Below are 19,366 nucleotides of genomic sequence, written 5' to 3' on the forward strand. Positions count from 1 at the left end.
TCCTTTCCAGTAACAAGGACTCCACCATTTTTGCAAATAAACTTTGATTCTTTCTTTACAGGATACATTATTTTCCTTCGTTAAATCCATGTAAACGCCACTGAAATAGTAAGAGTTTATGTTTATTCGTGCACACATGAAAGTGTGTTTTGCTTGAAACATTGATAAAAAATATTGGTTTGGAGCCAAAGATCAAACTCCTCATTTCAATGGATCCTGACGAGAGCTATTCCCAAATAAGAAGAAAGTATTTCTGACTCTACATACCACCAGGACTTTCAGAACTAAGTGATTCTGGTATGAAGACTCCAATCTATGGTTTTCTGAAATTAAACCAAAAAAATCGCAATTAACGAAACATACATAAATGCAAAGCACAATAGATTCAATTTATGTTAAGCACAATTATTATTATAATCATTATCATCATCATTTTCATCATCATTATCATTCTATATTTTTATTGAAAGATAAAAAGCAATGTGTATATAACTGTAAGTGCACAGGGTAAAATATGTGGGATGTAATCCTTGTAGCAGTCAAAATACAACATTCCTTGTTTCCCTAGAGTGGACACAAGACAGGGGGATGTTGATCCAGCCAGTTGAACTTCCTGTTACACCTGTCTGGAGCATCCTCCACCTGCATGTGACCAGGTAGGTGGGTGTGACCCTGGCAGACCTAAAAAAAGGTCCAGTCACGCAGCCATCTCTCTCTTTAGGACTCTCTTGCCATCTTTCTCCTCTCGGAGTCACTTGCTTCTCTTGAACTGCACTGCTGGGATGAATCCACACCTTTCTACTATATGTATCTATAACTACAAGCCAAAGCCTGCCTTCAGGGATCATACTGTGAACTGAATGTAAGTAAACTATTCATTATTTAGAAGGGAGAAGCCTTTGTCTTTATTCTTTTTAGAAGGGAACAAAAGGGGATTTACCAGGATCAGACAGATTAGATTGCTTAACTAAAGAGATTCAAACAAATTTGCAAATAGCTTCCTGTTGTGTAAAGGGAAATGAGTTCTACTATATGGCTCACTAGCGCGAGTTAGGAAGGATAATATTTAATCAATATATCCTCTCCTACAACCCACAACATTCCCACATCTGGAACCCATTTGTGATGTCGCTTCAGAACCCCAACCCACCTTTGCAGTTGAGGAGCTATGGATCAGCAGTTTGTCAGTGGCTTGGACAGAATCAGTAGAAAGTGACCCTCCCCCCAAAAGGCTACAATTTAAAAAATCCTCCTTGCTTGAGAAAGCAAGAAAAGCAGATTGCGCATCAGCAAATTTGGGAGATCAATGGCGGGGAAACTGGTGAGGGGACTGATCTCTCTTGGTAACTGCCAATTGTTAATGGGGCTTTGAGCCCTTGTTTTATTGTGCTGTTTCAGTTATGGGTGCCTTGTATTTTAATGTTTTATTGTGTATTTTAATGTTTGTGTTACTGGTTAGAAAAAGCTGAGAAGCTGTTTATAGCAGATGAATTAATAAAAAATAATCATTCTCTTTCTCCCCCCGTTCAAATCCCTCTTTCTGGAAATGTGCCGTGGTTCCCATTAGATACCACTCAGGGTAGACCCATTCAGAGTCATGGGTCACAGTTCTACGTGCTCATTCATTTCGATGGGTCTACTCTGGTGTCCGATACAAGTCTGTGTCCCAAGTTTTAGTTTCCTGGAAAGGAGAGGCAATTTGCACAAATTGCCTCTCTGATCCACGCCTGTCTCTTCCTCACCCTGACACCTTCCCTCTTGTTAACCTCCAATTGTAGCTTCCGAGTGTAGCAGCTGCCACACATTCTGTCCCCTCTTCTCAGTGCTGCTGACAAGGCTTCTCCCTCTTCTTCCGCAGTTCCCTGAGCATAGACAATGAAGGTTATGAGAATGACTCCTTGGGGGACTCTGGAAACCTCACAGATGTGTTACGTAGCAGACAGAGTGGCCAAAGAGAGCCTTGCAGCGTCAGGCCAGGTTGCAGAGAGTCTCTCCCCTCTTCCCAGTGCTGCTGACAGGTCTTCTTCCTCTGCTTATGCGGTTCCCCGAAATGGACATCGGCGACTCTGAAGCTGTGTGCAGGAGGACCACAAATGGGAAGAAACCCCTTGCCCCCCAGAGAGACCCTGGCTTGGACAGCCCGCTGAACTTACTAGAGCAACACATCGTGGGACTCAAGAGACTTCAAGGAGGTAAGTGGCAGACAGAAGAGGAGGGAAGCCCAGGTAGGGATGGCGAAGGACAGCTTTGCAGGATCAGGCCTGGTTGCAGAGGATTCTGGGAGTCTCTCCCCTCTTCCCAGCACTGCTGACAGGGCTTCTCCCTCTTCCTCTGTGGTTCCCCGAAATGGATATTGGCGGAGTTCATTTCAGCACTTCTACTGGCTCAACACTTTCTGGGTTTGCTTTGGGGGAGTTTTTTTTTTTTTGCCTCGATTGACAGCGGTTTTCCATTTCACCTCTCGATGTGGAGGCGCACTCTGGCTCTACAAAACATCTGCTCAAAAAACAAGAAGGAGCAAACTTGTCTAAGGATCGTTATTTTACTTTTGAACCTTTAGAGTTTCAAGACCGGGAGCTGCACACAGGCAAGACATGTCGCCGGGGTGACCTGCAACTGGTAAGTGTTGCTGGCGGAGGGTTTTAACACATCCCTTGCCTAGGGAAACATGGTGACTGACAGGCGCCTGTCCAGATAATCAGGCGCCCAGGAAAAGAAAACTAACCTCTCCAGTTTTGACTGGAAACAGTGTAAAGACTGTTTTCCAGTTGGAGTGCTCGCAGGCCAGTGTTTCCCAGTTGTCGGTGTTTATACTACATTTTTTTTAGATTTGCCTTGAGAGAGTCTTTAAACCTCTTTTGTTGACCACCAGCATTACAGTTTCCATTTTTAAGTTCGAAATAGATTACTTAGCACCATAATCCATTCCGGCGGCCCATCCTTTAGGAGAAACGGGTCATGGTAGAAGCGCCACTGTGTGCATGTGCAGATGGTGGCAGCCACTTCTGCGCATGTGCAAACAGCAGAAGCTGCTTCTGCGTGTGCGCGAATTGCAGCAAACCCGGTATTTACTTCTGGGTTTTCCATGGTCGCGACTTGGATCAGGCCCAAGTAGAGGCGGTCGTAAGTAGAGGTTCTACTGTAGTTGCTTTGGAAGACGATAATCCGGCATCCGCACAACATGACCAATCCAGCGAAGTTGATGTTGAAGAATCATTGCTTCGGCACTGGTGATCTTTGCTTCTTCCAGTACACTGACATTAATTCACCGGTCTTCCCAAGTGATAGGTAACATTTTTCAGAGACACAATTGATGGAATCTTTCGAGGTGTTGGAGATGGCATTTATAACTGGTCCATGTTTCACAAGCGTACAGTAAGATTGGTAGTACAATAGCTTTGGAAACAAGCATTTAGGTTTCCCGGCCCTTCAATCGGGAGACAGCCGTGCTCGCAGAGCTCAGGTGATGCTAGATTGCTCCTGGTCATGGTCTAGCGATCAGATCTACCTGTTTTGCAGTCATGGAAACCCCTATTGTCAGATTGCAGCCCATGAGACGAACAAACAGCGTCTTCCTTGCACTTTTGCAAGCATTCAATCAGGGCGCTCTCCCGTGTTAAGCACAATTAAAACATTTTCTTCCTACAAATATAAAACAGCTGCCAGTTTGTCCTTATAAAATGTATTTTAGGAGAGGAGTGTATGGAGCCCTCAGATCACATAGCTCTGGCTTCATTCCACCCCAAAATGAGAGAAAAGGTCGAGTTTTTGTTTTCTATGTTCAGGCCACTAACCCCAACTCGAAAAAAAAACCTTCAGTCTCCACTAATTTATACACACACTTGTATTAGGATGGTGGTAGGAATAAGTGTCACTGAACTAAACAGAGCCTACTTTTAAGTAGACGTATATATGATTTCACTGTTAATTGTTTAAAATGTGGCCCACAGATTATTTCAAAATCTGTATTAGTTTTATGTTTCTAAAAGTGGGAGTGGGAGGGGAGGGGATTCTTGAGGGGTCAACATGACTGGACAAAAATGTTATCTATATCACACATCTATAGGCATCTTATCTGGCACAAACAAATTTCTCTAAATTGTTTCTAGCGCAACCTTTTTGCAATAAGCTTCCTTCACAGTGGTAGGTATTATAGCTCACATAATAAAGAGGTTTTCATAACAGCCAAACTATTACATGATCACTGAATCGACAATATCTTAGAACATGATTCAACGTAAGAGAATAAGAGAGAAATCTTACCCCATGAGGTTAAGAACTCGGCAGCGTATCTATAGATGCGGTTCAGAACTTCAATCACAACAGCATAAATTATGCTGGGCACGTATAATACTAAGCTGCTTAATTCAGATTGGTTCTCTTCATGATATAAATGCGCCTGGTATTCCAATTCAAAGTAAACCATCATGACATAAAGTGAGAAGTAGAGGCAAAGGCACACAAATGGTAAGGAGACCAAATAAATTCGTAACTGTCTTTTGAAGCTAGAGTATACCGGCTCCTCTCTCCCAGTCACGGGATTAATGCCTAAAACTCCATGAAACCCTGGCCTGGGCTCCTCAAACTGTCGCTTCATCACAAGCGTCCCCCACCTGTAGGCCATTAGAGCACAACACCGCTTCCAGAGTTCAAGGAGAATAGCAGACCAAACCAGGTTGAATCCTGCAAACAGCACATACTTGTCATAATCTTCCCAATCAAAGATATAGTAAGGAATCCCAATGATAGCCATTGGAACCAAAGCAAATGTGATATACTCCAAAAAGGCAAAATAGAAAGCAATGGTTTCGCCAAAATAGCAGCGAATGTCATCTGTGGGAAAACAAAGAGAGTAAATGTAAGTATCATACACACAAAATTTGGCAGGCTTACATTAGCTGTTGGGCATTTTTAAAAATAAAAAGGGTTACAATGGTATCTTGGTTCTCAAACTTAATCCATTCCAGGAGTCCATTCAACTCCTAAAACCATTCCAAAACCAAGGCACGGCTTCCAATTGGCTGCAGGAGCTTCCTGCACTCAAGTGGTAGCTACGGTAGCTGCGGAAGCCACATCAGGCATTTGATGTCCGAAAAATGTTTGCAAACCAGAACACTAACTTCCAGGTTTGCGGCATTCAGGAACCAATTTGTTCAGGAGCCAAGCCATTCAGGAACCAAGGTACCACTGTATTACATTCTGAAGCATCAAGTGCCTTATGTAGTGTATGGAGTACTTAATCATTTGTACCTCATTTTCCTCAAAAATAGAGCAATACCAGAGTTTAAGCTGTTGCTTTGCAAGCGCAGTGATAAGTGTAAATTAGGACCACTTTCCAAAATCATCTCGCTCACTACATGAATCAGGCACTACTAGGCAGTTTTCCCCAGGCCATTTCCAACTGCTGAAAGGATGTATTTCCACACCTGATCCATGTGGCAAGCAAATGCACATTTATCTAGTTGTATGCAACTGCTCCCAGGTGCAGACAATTTCAGGCAGTCTCCCATTGCTCAGTAATTTTAAAAAGCACGCATAAATCACATGAACTACAATTCTAACTCCACTTTCCTAGGCATAAGCCCTGTTGAATTCAGTAAGATGTACTTTTGACTAGACTTGGTTGGGATTCCATTGTTAGTCTGTCAATGTGAAATGCCCATTTATATTAGCTCAAGCTAAGGATAAGACAAACTAAATCCCATGGCAGAGCAGAGTAATAACCATACAGGTCAGAGGAAAATGGTTGGTGGTTTGTTTTTTGATTTTTTACATGGGGATGGGTGCTCTTTAAAGGTTGCAGTGGGGAGAAGGGAATTAGTTGTTTAGTTTCCTAATGGATGTTTTCCTGCGGTGAAAGGTGTGGGTTACGAAGTGCAATTATCAGCATTTTCTTTGCTAGAGTCATTTGATCATGTTGTTTCAGAGTGACAGTTTGACTAAAAGCAAGAGTAGGTGGATTGGGGTAACGCAGAGAGCAAAATCTAACGTGAATAGCTGAAGTGAAGAGAGCAAGTTTGAAGTGACTTATTTAAAATACGGGTAAAATCTGAGGCAGTATCACTACAGTGGTACCTCGGGTTACATACGCTTCAGGTTACATGCGCTTCAGGTTACAGACTCCGCTAACCCAGAAATAGTGCTTCAGGTTAAGAACTTTGCTTTGGGATGAGAACCGAAATCGTGCTCTGGCGGCGCGGCGGCAGCAGGAGGCCCCATTAGCTAAAGTGGTGCTTCAGGTTAAGAACAGTTTCAGGTTAAGTACGGACCTCCGGAACAAAATAAGTACTTAACCCGAGGTACCACTGTAGTTTGCTATTTTAGATTCAGTGACACTAAATAGACAAGTTCCTGGTCCTTTTACCTCTTCCATATGTATAAAGATACTGAAATATTTATGTTTATAAATTATGGTAGCTACTGCAGAAGTATCAAAATTTGCAGCAGAACATGAGCTACCACCTCCTTTAGGTGGCTGCATCACTCCTGTTCTGTGAGTTTTAGTGTGTGTGATTATCTACTCTTAAACTTCCAGTGGCATCAGAAGAACAATCTTCTGCCAATTAAATGTATAGCTTCAAAAGCAGTTGAACACGTTGGTCACGCCACAAAGGGCTTAAACCCAATGGTGCTAGCACATTTTTAATACTTGTAAGTTTGAAATGGGTCAAATGGAACTGCTAATTTAAAGCACTCCATTAGTATTAATGTCTCTAGTCTTAAGCATGTACTGGTATCTTAGTTCTTTGTATATGAGCCTCTATTTTATTTTGACTTTTTCTTGTGAAATTTGCTCTTGCGTAGAATAAGGATAGGAAAAGTATTAATGTCTGTTAGTTTGGGGAGAGTTGTTAACAGCTTTAAGAAGGTTAAGTGCTGAATGTACAGTTTGTGACACTCCTTGTCAACCATAATAAGTTGAGTTAGGCTGCACTTATTTTCCCACTTAAGTGGGAGTAAACTCCATTGAACATGGAATAACTTAATTCCACGTAAACATGCATTAGATTGTATTGTGTGAGAGCTGGCTGTTGGGAAAATAATACTGAGCCATCCTTCAAAAATATGGCATGTTAACTCATCACCTTATGTTTCCTTCTGTTGCGTTTTGGCATGGGCTTGTCTTTGCAGCTGACAAATTCTTATGAAACAATGGTGTCCCCCAGTCAGCTTAATGTAGAAGCAGTTTTGTCAGTACCGTTGGATCCTTTTAACTGTTGCCTGATTTTAAGCGCTCCAGTTACTTGTGGAACAATGTGAAAGTTTGCACTACTGAGCTTTCTTTGTGCTCCAAGCACAAAGTGTTGCCACTTTAGGAAGTCCAGACACAAAAGCTTTTGGAACAGAGTAAGAATCCAGTACACTGCGACGAAGCCCTGGTGTTTTAAACCACAGTTAAAAATAAACTCTGGCTTAATGCGAACAGGGACTGTGCCGTTTCACTTGGTGAGCTCCTGCGGTGCTGCTGGGAGGCAAGATTATCATGATGTCTAAACCTGGGCTGGTGGTCTGTTTCTCTCTAAACAGAGGGAATTTTCCTCCAGGACAGACTGGCTAGTGTCCTTTGGTTTTGCTTCCTGGTCCCCTTCAACACGTGAGCTAACTTACTTTTCTGTACCTTCAGAGACTATTTGTTGGTGAACTTTCTCAATTTGTTTGTTGCTTACTCATTTCTGGTATGCTGTGGTCTTGAATCTGTATCTCACATCAAAGGTTGATGAACATAGCCTTATAAGTAATGAGGCCCCAATAAAATCGCACAGTTCATACCAGAAGAAGCCAAGATTGTAAGGCTATCTTACCTAAAGGCTGGTAGCTAATTTTCAGTTTTTTGTACCATGTATGTCCAAGTTTCTTTAGTTCTTCTGGGTCATGAAGTGGAAAAATCTGAAGTAGAATGCCATTGGATATTAGCCTTCGCACTGAAAGAAAAAAAGAAATAAGGGACAGTGTCTTAATTCTGTAATGGTTCATGTAGCACAGTAAATATGCTTCATCTGCCTTATCTTATCCAGACCACACTAAATGATTCTCTGAATAACATTTTCAATCTATATTTTTTATTATAGTTTTTAGTCCTGGTACCATATTCCCACACAGAGCCAGATGGGCAGGGTATAACTAAATAACAACAAAACAACAACAATTACATAGTTTATACAATACAGTGGTACCTTGGAAGTCAAACGGAATCCGTTCCGGAAGTCTGTTCAGCTTCCAAAATGTTCAGAAACCAAGGCGTGGCTTCCCATTGGCTGAAGGAAGCTCCTGCAGCCAATCAGAAGCCGCGGAAGCCACGTTGGACGTTTGGGTTCCAAAGAATGTTCGCAAACCAGAACACTCAGTTCCAGGTTTGCGGCATTCGGGAGTCAAATGTTTGACTTGCAAGGCGTTCAGGATCCAAGGTACGACTGTATAGAGTTTATGGCAACACTTACAAATTTTTTTGTTCCAGAAAGCCTACGCAGGCATGTAATTTGATATTAAAACTACTTAAATATAAGTGTTTTATACTTATTTGTTCTATTTTTATGTAACTTGTTTTTAATGTTTGTTTTTATTAGTATTTTAAATGACTATTTTAGATTGTTTATTGCACATCGCTTAGAGGTCTTTTGCCCTAGTACTTGGTGTATACATTTTGCTAGACAAATAAAAATGTGGCATTCATTAATCACTTTTTGTTTAATAATTTAGGGAATTTATTTACCACTTAATCATCAACATTCCTAAGCAAGAACATATACACAAGAGTGTTGCATCAGACTTACTTTTTCCAAGATAGATCCATGAGCTCAATTCTAAATTTCTGTCAGATCATATTCACAGATCTAAGCTCTAGAAACATTACATAGATAATGGACTTTGATCTAGATAGAATGTTCCTACATGTCTGTACTTTTGCCAGTGCCAAATATTATGAAATAGGTTTTTTGCCTATATACATATAGAGTAATGGGAGCAAGCAGCTCCTAAGTGCAGAATAAATCAAACCTAAAACCTATCTGCTGCAGAAGCACCAATCAAAATATGTTAGGTTAAGCTGCGAGGCATGTCTAGACTTCTTTTAGGTTCTTTTATATAAAATTGATGTAAGCAGAAGCTGTGGCAAACTGCCCATGCCAACTTGCAATATCTAAGTTTTATCCCGAAGCTAATGAAAATTATGGTTTCACATACATTTTCCCCCAGTATCAGAGCTTATGCAATTATCAACTTCAATACAAGGCTACTCACTAATTGACTTTCCCGGATAAAGCTTTGCCTGAGGATAACCCGGGATCATTTTTTCATCTTTGGCTCTCAGGTTTTCAAGTTCATGTTTGATGATGTACTGACACTCTGCCATTGTAAGGAAATCATGATTGTCCTCTAAATCAGAAAAGAGTTGATATGGTTGAGCATGTGTTCTCTTATCTTGCTAAATTCCTAGAAGAAGCAATTATCTGGGAGGCACAGTATGTCACCAAAGCAAGAGGTCTCTTAAGGAAATAACTAACCAAGACATTAAAATGCAATCCTATAAATGTCAAAGAAGAAAAGTTCACTGAGTTCAATGAAACTTACTCTCAAAGAAGTTTGTATTACAGTGTCAAACCTCCAGCCTCCTACAATGGATAGCTACTTGTTCAGATCCATTTATTAAAAAACACTGGAATCCACTTTTTTAAAAAGTTGCTTAAGAGTCAAATTTTAAAATTTAACAGGTTTTATAGTAATGACATGAAAATTAAGCTAACCAATTTCCGCATAATGTTGAAAAGCATGATCACATTTCAAAACTCAGAAATGCATATACAGTGGTACCTCGGGTTACATAAGTTTCAGGTTACATGCGCTTCAGGTTACATGCGCTTCAGGTTACAGACTCCGCTAACCCAGAAATAGTACCTCGGGTTAAGAACTTTGCTTCAGGATGAGAACAGAAATTGTGCTCTGGCGGCGCGGCAGCAGCAGAAGGCCCTGTTAGCTAAAGTGGTGCTTCAGGTTAAGAACAGTTTCAGGTTAAGAACGGACCTCCAGAATGAATTAAGTACTTAACCCGAGGTACCACTGTATTTTCATGACTGAGAGGTGAAAGTTAAATGTTCAATTTAAATGGTTTTTATGCCCTAAAAAGCAAAAACATGCAATTATGTTGGAAACAATTCTAAAAACAGTTTGATTTACCTGCAAAATCTTTGAAGGTTTTTCTAGCGGTATATGTAAAGGCTCTCATTGTGTTATCGTTACATTCTTTCACCAACCCCACCGTTTCAGCTCCCAGAAGCAGCCTCAAGTGAGACGCTCCAACAAGATAAATATTCTGGTTCCCTTCTATTTTCTTCCCATCTGCCATCAAGGGTTTCACCAAAAGCTGGGCTCCTTCAAAATAAGGCAAGAAATTAAACGGAATGTAATTTTAATACAAGATATTTTAAATACCTAATGAATTGGACTCATGCATTGCTCAGGCTGAGTTTAAGAGGCACAGCATCTAAAGGGTTATATAGAAATGATTCCTTAGAACAAGTTTGTGTTATCAAGATAATAAAGCAGAACATTCAGTAGTAAGGACATACTTAAATATCCGACCATCAAATCATTAAGATTTTAAAAATCTTAAGTTTGGCTGGATTGTGGCCAGAGTTTGATAGATTTAAAAGGCAAGTGGAGCACAAGCCTCTGCTTGTGAGCAACAACTAAGGAACAAGTACACACCTTGCATATAAGAATCTCAATTCTGCTTATGGTTTGTGTGTGTTTTAAGAAAAGCCACTTAAGTGAAAAGAGATGGAGGGATCGTTCTTTCATATGCGGTGGACTTGTAAAAGGGTAAAAGAGTATTGGGAAATGATCCATAATGAATTGGGGGGGGAAATACTTTCCCAAATAATTTAAAAGTACTTTTCCCAAAAAATCCAGAGTCCTTTCTGTTGGGGATAATTCAGACTGAAATTCCCATGTGTCAGAAAAGGTTATTTATGTATGCTACCACTGCAGCCCATGTTTTGTTAGCCCAAAAATGGAAAATGAGCGAGGTCCCAACCAAAGCAGAATGGCGACTTAAGTTGGCAGAATATGCACAACTTGCAGACTTAACATATAGAATAAGAGAACAAGAAGAACATATGTTTAAAGAAGATTGGAAAACGTTTATTGAATATACGGGAAATAATTGTGTACAGCAGAAAACACTGGCAGCATTAAGATAAATTCAACAGCGTAAATAAGTTTTGATGGATGCAATAATGGAATACGGAATGATATAGTTTTTGTAAAATATGCCGGGATTTATGATACGTAAAATGAACCATGGAAAGAGAAGAAGGAAAGTCACTGATATCTTAAGGATGTAAAATGAGTATTTTAAATTGTAAAACAGAAAATCTAATACAAATTATATACAAAAAAAGAAAAACCATGGAAGATGGATGTACAGTGGTACCTCAGGTTACATATGCTTCAGGTTACATATGCTTCAGGTTACACACTCCACTAAGCCAGAAACAGTGCTTCAGGTTAAGAACTTTGCTTCAGGATAAGAACAGAAATTGGGCTCCGGCAGCACGGCGGTAGCAGGAGGCCCCATTAGCTAAAGTGGTGCTTCAGGTTAAGAACAGTTTCAGGTTAAGTACGGACCTCCGGAACGAATTAAGTACTTAACCCAAGGTACCACTGTAGTTAAAAACAGAGAAGCAATAGGACGAGGGAGCTCTTGGCTGATGGGGAAAAGAAAAACAACCCAAGAGAGAGGTTAAGAGAGCATGGATAATTGCTGTAAGGCTACCTGTCCAGGAAAGGCCATGGTTGGTAAATCAGCCTAAATTGACAATGAGCTAGAGGCCACTTGTGCTTCTGCAGATAATGCTGCAAGCACAGGGGTCGGGAAATGTACTCTCCAGATGCTCTAACCACCCCTGATCATTGGCCATGCTGGCTTTCTCAAATGGGCGTTGGGAGTCCAACAACATTTGGGAGACACAGGTTCCCCAGCCGTGCTTCAGGGGGAATGCAATCCCCTCCAGAACAGGTTGAACACCACTCAAGCAGCTGAATGAGTCATCCATTAAAAATAACTCTCTTTTTTCTAATCTAAGGGCAGCAACATGGAACAGCTAATCCATTTCTTGCTGTTCTGGATTTAGGTTCCATGTGATTAGGAAGCATACTGGCAATATTATGAGTTTCTATGACACCATTGAATTGTATTAATTGTTTTGCTGAAACAGTTACTGTTGTTTGTTTTATTTATATGCTGTGTTTGGTATGATAGTTGCAGCATTTGTTGTTGCTTTAATGCTTTTGTGAGTTGCTTTCAGCTCAACGTTTGTTGCTGGGAAAGCAAAAGACAAATCTTAAATCAAATCAAAACCTCCAGGCTGTCACTATTTTTCAGGAGGGAGACCAGAATTTAAAGTGGATTTAAAGTGCTCTGTTTCCCTAGCGCAACAAATCCGCTGAAAAACAGCAGATGAATGCTCAATAAAGACTGCATACAATCTAACCCCTGCATAACTTTTGTACAAGCAAATCCTGATGAATTCTCAATAAATAGACCCTTTGGGGCTGCAGGGTTTATTGGCCCTCATACAGTATATTACCACGGCCAAGCACTGATTTAAATACCTACCTACCTCTTCTGGATTCGATAAAAAGGAGAGACAGAGTGGAGTGTCAACTGCAGATTGGCAACATCTTAGTTGAAATACAGTGGTACCTCGGGTTACATATGCTTCAGGTTACATACGCTTCAGGTTACAGACTCCGCTAACCCAGAAATAGTGCTTCAGGTTAAGAACTTTGCTTCAGGATGAGAACAGAAATTGTGCTCCGGCGGCGCAGCAGCAGCAGGAGGCCCCGTTAGCTAAAGTGGTGCTTCAGGTTAAGAACAGTTTCAGGTTAAGAACGGACCTCCGGAACGAATTAAGTACTTAACCCAAGGTACCACTGTATCTAGGTGCCCTTGCCGAGTGCTTTCATGTAGATGACAAATAGCACTGGCAAATAGAAGCCTCAACAGCATCCAAATTGGCCATCCTAACGTACTTTCAAAATCCAACTCAGGCAGCCTATCCAGAAGGTTGCTACAGTCAATGAGATAAAAAGCAGCTGAAGAGAAAGAACAGTGTCTTTATTTTGGCAGTCTCAGTTCTAAAATCAAAAACCCAACTGAAATGGACCTAGAGAAACCATTTCATCTAAGAGCATCTGGAGTTGACTTAGCACATAAGACTTGCAGCTTTGTAAATGAATGCTTACATGAAAACAACCTTTAGAAACAGATGATTTCGTGCAAATATGGATGGCAGGCTTGCTAATTAGGCTCGCACATATTAAAGGAGACTTAAAGAAAATGTTCACCACACAATTTCAGCAAAAAAGGAGAGTTTATTTGTCAATCAATTGAATATGAAGTATCAAGATAATATTCAACCATGCAACTTTCATCTATATAAATAAAATCTCAGAATAAGATCCCTTTTCATTAAGAAATATTTAAATAAACTATATATAATGCATGTTCTATTTTTGCTCTGTTTTAAAATGTATTTGTATAATTGTATTTTCATTCTTTAAGAAATAGAGATTTCCTTAAAAGTAAAGAGTACCAACCTCCATTTTTCTTCTTTTCTATTATCTTTTGTGTCAGCCATTCTTTTGTTTCATCTTTGGTGTCTTTTGCAAGCTCAACCACCACAAGTGGTTTGAAATTCGCCTCAAATGTGTCATACGCTGACCAGCTTATCTTCATCTTTTGGATAACTGGCTTACCAAAGGAAGGAAAAAAGAATAAAATAGTTGAGTGCTGCAGAAGAAATGAACATTCAAGGGTATACAATTTACTGTAAATCAACAACTGGGTAGCACTATCACCTGCTTTTCTTTTGCTTCCCCCCTCCCCCCAGTTTTTTTCCTTTGGTAAAAGCAACATTTCACCTTCAGCCTTGAAGAAAGGATATTCCAGTATTTCTACATAGCTTGTTAGGCTACAATTATAGACACATGGTTGACAAAGTTCAGCTGTAAAGACTGCATTAGAAAAACCCAAATATATATACTTTTCTATCAAATATGGCAAGCCGTCTAATCAAATGAAAATGTTGAATTGAAAAGTTACAGTTTAAGTTATTTAATAGTGCATTTTGCTCCCTAGATCTCCTTTAGTGAAATTAAAAAGTATAGTTTCCTAAATGTACCATACTATGAAGTGTCTACTCTGAAGTAAGTCCCAATGAATTGTAGTTGAAGCCATGGAGCACAATCCCATATTAATGGCAAATTAATTTGTTTGTAAACCCCCCTATTTTCAATATGGGCTTATGCCCAGGGGTTGCAATCTAAAGCAGCATAGCAAAGGATTGCACTGCTACAAAGTTAACACATTTACCCAATTCCGAAAATAGATAGGACTATCCTTTGTACACTGCAAATCTTTAATGTTTCTCAATTCAAACTTTGGCCAAGATAACTGCACTGCTGTTAGCACTTTACATCATCAGCATTAATGGCTAGGCCATAAGTGAATCATTTGTTATCCTCTCTCCCTTAGTTAAGCATAACAGAGATAGACTCTGTCTAAATCAAATTAATATACAGTGGTACCTCGGGTTAAGAACTTAATTCGTTCTGGAGGTCCATTCTTAACCTGAAACTGTTCTTAACCTGAAGCACCACTTTAGCTAATGGGTCCCCCAGCTGCCACCGCACAATTTCTGTTCTCATCCTGAAGCAAAGTTCTTAACCCGAGGTACTATTTCTGGGTTAGCGGAGTCTGTAACCTGAAGCATCTGTAACCTGAGGTACCACTGTACCATTAGGTAACATTTCGAAAGACTTTTTTTTCTTTTGCTTATATATACATGCAATATATATTTATGGTAATAACATTATTTAAATTTGATTGTAAGAGCTTGTATTAGCAATACTATAACAATAGATGGAGACTCTCTAGCCAGCTTCTCTCAGGATATATTAATACTACTGTATGATCAGAAATCATATGATCCTAAAACTAGGGAACACTTCTCAAATTATTTAGGAAGAATCTGTTGATAATTCCAGTTACCAAATTAGGATACTGTGTGATTTATATTCATGTCAAACAAGATTGAGCCACTCCTTGATGCTTCAAATGCCTTAGTTAGATTTGCAAATAATACAAGTCTAGTGTCTTGACAAGTTACCATTTTCCTCCTAAGTGAGCGTTCATTTGCATGGGAAAGTTCAGATAAGCAACGAAGGAGGTGGTGTCACCATGTAAGTGCTATGTTGACTGCAGTTTAAATGTTTGGACACATTAGAGTCAAGTACACAGTTACAATTAGAGAACAAGGATTCCAGGAAGATTTAAGTTCTATCTATACCTTCTATATACAGAAACATTCAAAACCCAGCTGGAACAAGTGTTTTCTTGATGCAGCGCATCACTAAGGGTTCAGAAAACACTGCTTTTATCATGATTTAAGGCTGTGCCAAGTTAAGAGAGACCGAAGTAAGGCGGCTGATTTTGGGCACCGTGAAAGGAAGCAGATTATTTAATGTACTATTGTTATCCTTTAATCCTAGGAAGAATTTATTTGTTTGTTTTCATAAAATTTATATACTGCTTGTTTGCAAAAAACAAACACAAAACAAAACCACCTCAAAGTGGTTTATAAAAAGATAAAACAAAATCAAGAAAAAATTACTATACTTTAAAACATACAAGTGTTAAAATACTAAAACAGATTAAAATTACCTCAACTTCCTAAGCATCTGGGCAGGCTTGTCGAAACAATAATGATTTTAGCGGGCGCCCCAAAAAAGTACAGTTAAGTGAGATTTTCTGCCTCAGGCGTCAAAATACCTTGCAGGCCTTGAGTATTATGCGCCATAAGGGGAGCTAGGGAGCAGTCAGCTGCTCCAAATCAGGCAGAAAAATGTACTGAGCCACACCTCACTCTTCCCATACATAGAAAAAAATCTCCCTATTTGAGTTGAGTTGCAGAAGCTGTTGCATGATCTTACTATCATATATGGATATATTGGTCCCTGAAATGGGAACCGATAATTAGCCAGTGTATACTTCCCAGTGTGTACACTGCCGGAGCAGAAAAATGCATGTGTATACAGCTGTCAGACTCCACCAAGGAGGCACGGGCAAAGTGACGGATATACCTCTCAGATATACATGTGGTTGAAAGCAGTTTATCCAGGGCATTCATATGATGCATTTACAGTCATACCTCGGGATAAATACGCTTCAGGTTGAGCGCTTTCAGGTTGCGCTCCGCGGCAACTCAGAAGTAACAGAGCGCGTTACTTCTGGGTTTCGCCGCTTGCACATGCGCAGACGGTTAAAATGACGTCACGCACATGCGCAGAAGCGGCGAAACGCAACACGCTCACACACAGACGAGCTATTGCGTCTTACATTCTGTTTGGGATGTGAACGGGGCTCCAGAACAGATCCCATTCGCATCCCGAGGTACCACTGTAGATGTATACCTCAAGGTGCCATTGAGACAAAAGGCGCTTCCAGATGTACACTTATTCCAGATGTATGCTTATTGTAGAATCAGCATGCAATTATTATTTTGCAGCATCTACATAACATTAAAGGTAAAAGGACCCCTGACCATTAGGTCCAGTCGTGGCCGACTCTGGGGTTGTGGCGCTCATCTCGCTTTACTGGCCGAGGGAGCCGGCATACAGCTTCCAGGTCATGTGGCCAGCATGTCTAAGCCGCTTCTGGCGAACCAGAGCAGCACAAGGAAATGCCGTTTACCTTCCCGCCGGAGCGGTACCTATTTATCTACTTGCACTTTGACGTGCTTTCAAACTGCTAGGTTGGCAGGAGCAGGGACCGAGCAACGGGCGCTCACCCCGTCGCGGGCATTCGAACTGCCGACCTTCTGATCGGCAAGTCCTAGGCTCTGTGGTTTAACCCACAGTACCACCCCCGTCCCTCCTACATAACATTACTGCCATCAAAATGCTAGTCTCCCCCCTGCCCCAATTCAATCGGGATCTACCCTTTCTGGAGGAAATCCAGTAAGCATTTTAAAAAAAAGTTTTCATATGTGCACGCCAATTATCCGTTTGCATCATCTCAACAACTCATTTACAAGTTGGTGGAGTGTGCTCTTCGTGACAATGGCCCCCGCCACGGCCTTTTTAAGGCTATAAAATAATTTTTTGGCCAAAACTGTACAGATAATTCTACGGTGGCTTCAAAAGTCATGTTCTCCCTCCTTCTCCTCCTCCCACTGCTACTTTGCTTCACCATCAGTTTGAGGGGAAGTTTTCATAGTCAGAAAATCTTCCTCGGGATTTGGCTTGGCCATTAAAAAAAAATGTGGTGTGTGTGATTTTTCATTATAAACGTTGCAGTGCTGACACGCCAAGTCTCTCCCTCTGCAGTTAGTTGACTTCCCTCTCGAAATAAGCTGATTCATTTGACAGGACTGCCCTGAAATTCCCCCTCGCTCCGCTACAAAAACCATGGCTGGGTGGGTGAGAGAGCGAGCGAGCATCAAGTAAATAAATAAAAATACTTAACTAAAAGTAGGGATTTTGACACGGGTTTGTTTTTTTTCCTGAGCGCTTGGGAGTGCCAGTTTACTTTCGATTAAAGAAAGCCCTGCCTGGAGCAGGATTTGGGGTGACGCCCCGAGAACCGGAACGTCGGGAAACGGGCGAACTTCTCAAGGCGCTAGTCCCTGTGGAGGAAGCGCCCGTTAGGGATTTAGCTGGGAAACGGGGGGGGAAATAAAACACCTCAACCCAAGAGCAGCCGCTCTTTTCACGGGGTCGGAAAGGGAGTCGCTCCGGAGAGGCTCTCAGACGCGGCTACCCGGCTTCCCATCCCCTCATGGCTCTCGGGCAGGGAGAGCAGGCGGGAGGCGAGGCCGGGCGGCACCAAACACGGGTGTGCGCTCGTGCAAACGGGACGAAAAGGAGGGGGGCGACGCCCCTCATCTTCCTGACACAAATTTTATTTAATTTTATTTTTTTCCCCTTAAATGTTTATCCTAAGCCTCCACATAACTCCCCGGCCGCGGGTTTCTCTCCCCGCCGCCGCCCTTTTAACGGCTTCGGGGTCGCAGACCCCTCCTGCCTCTCCTCCCCCTCGCTCTGAGGGGAACTGAAAGAGAAAAGGGGCTCCCGTCCCCTTTAGCCCGGCCCCGGCCGCCCTCACACATTCACTCACCCGCGGCCTCTTCTCTCCGCGAAGGAGGAGACAGGCGGGGACAGCCGCCAACGGGAGGAGCCGATCGGGCCACGAGGACCGGGCTGCGTTTCACTGGGCCCGCCCCCAACTCCGGGTCTACTTGCGAAGAGCGCAGAGTTCCTCCGAAGGGGTTCTTCCGCCGTTGGTCCCTTCGGACTTTTTTCTTTCTTCTTTTTTTAAATTATTTATTTAGTTTTCCAATTTAGTTTTACAATCACATATACAACATAAAGACAAGATTCCATAGAATCTCCTGGACTTGCCTCGTCCACTTTGTGGGTCCTCTTATTCATCATTTCCTCCTGCATCTTTTATAATAATCCAAATCTTTTACATCTCCATTATATCCAAAATTCGCCATTAAGCTACAAGTGCTATTCCAATCCAATGCTTTTCAATGTGTATTATATTGTTTTATGTACTGTGGCTTGTCATTGTTTTATTGATTATAGTTTAGATATTATTTATTGTAACTGGTGAAGGGATTTCAGTTTAACTTTTGTATGCTGATACAGTATTATTTTATACTATATAATGATTGAATGTTACTTTTTTGATGTAGGTTGCCTATTTTAAAGTTATGTTTTATTATCACATTTTTTATTACATTAGATTGTTATAAGATGTACATTTTTTGTTTCTTCAGCTTGTAGACCGCCTTGAGTATTGTAAGATATAAATACAGTATACAAATTAAAAATGATGATGACGATAACAATTTTAACTGTTTACAATGGTTTTTTAAAATAAATTGTAAAATTTCCCCATTCTTTATTTAAAATTTTCTGATTCTTTCGATTTCTGTTGTTTTTTTCTTTCTTCTTGTCTTCCTTGTGGGTTTTTGCAGGGATCTGGATCTTGGATCTTGGGACTGGGAGCGAGGGGTGGGGATCAGGGATGAATAAAATATAGGGCGGCAGGCTCCATCCCACATAATTAATCACATGACACAAAACACACACCTTTTTTTTGGAATACCCATCAACTTTTGGGGCAGGGGCTCAAATACTTTATTGGGGGGAGAGCAAAGAGAACTCAGCCCCTAGGAGTTGACTCCTATGGTGGGGACACACACAGGCCTTATTGTTGCAGAATTCAAAAGTCCTTTCTAAAAGTAGTATGGGAGGGAAAATATTTTCAGTGATCCCCAAGGCGGGCAGCACCTGGCAC

General features: G+C 41.1%; 1 protein-coding gene and 1 long non-coding RNA gene across 4 annotated transcripts in view; one reads left to right on the forward strand and one right to left on the reverse strand.

The window, feature by feature from the left end:
• Nucleotides 1-18,332, reverse strand: part of ANO10 (anoctamin 10) — an 87,265-nt gene extending 68,933 nt beyond the window's left edge. For 2 of the 3 annotated variants that reach the window (XR_014540123.1, XM_083578010.1), the window contains exons 1-7: nt 18,176-18,332; nt 13,597-13,746; nt 10,171-10,365; nt 9,238-9,372; nt 7,803-7,922; nt 4,264-4,833; nt 268-323 (exon numbers count right to left, since the gene is read on the reverse strand). Coding sequence is in view for 2 of the 3 variants with exons in the window: in XM_083578010.1 (XP_083434136.1) it covers nt 268-323; nt 4,264-4,833; nt 7,803-7,922; nt 9,238-9,372; nt 10,171-10,365; nt 13,597-13,735 (1,215 nt within the window). In the remaining variant the exon portion in view is untranslated. Of the gene's footprint in view, nt 1-267; nt 324-4,263; nt 4,834-7,802; nt 7,923-9,237; nt 9,373-10,170; nt 10,366-13,596; nt 13,751-18,175 lie in introns of all 3 variants that reach the window. The other variant, XM_083578011.1, reaches the window with a different exon arrangement.
• Nucleotides 12,616-13,503, forward strand: LOC310745583. Its single transcript, XR_014540182.1, has 2 exons — nt 12,616-12,696; nt 12,941-13,503. It is a non-coding gene; the product is annotated as an uncharacterized lncRNA (long non-coding RNA).
• Nucleotides 18,333-19,366: the final 1,034 nt, after the last annotated feature.

This window comes from Podarcis filfolensis (assembly GCF_964270895.1).
Source record: "Podarcis filfolensis genome assembly, chromosome: 12".
Lineage (NCBI taxonomy): Eukaryota > Metazoa > Chordata > Lepidosauria > Squamata > Lacertidae > Podarcis > Podarcis filfolensis.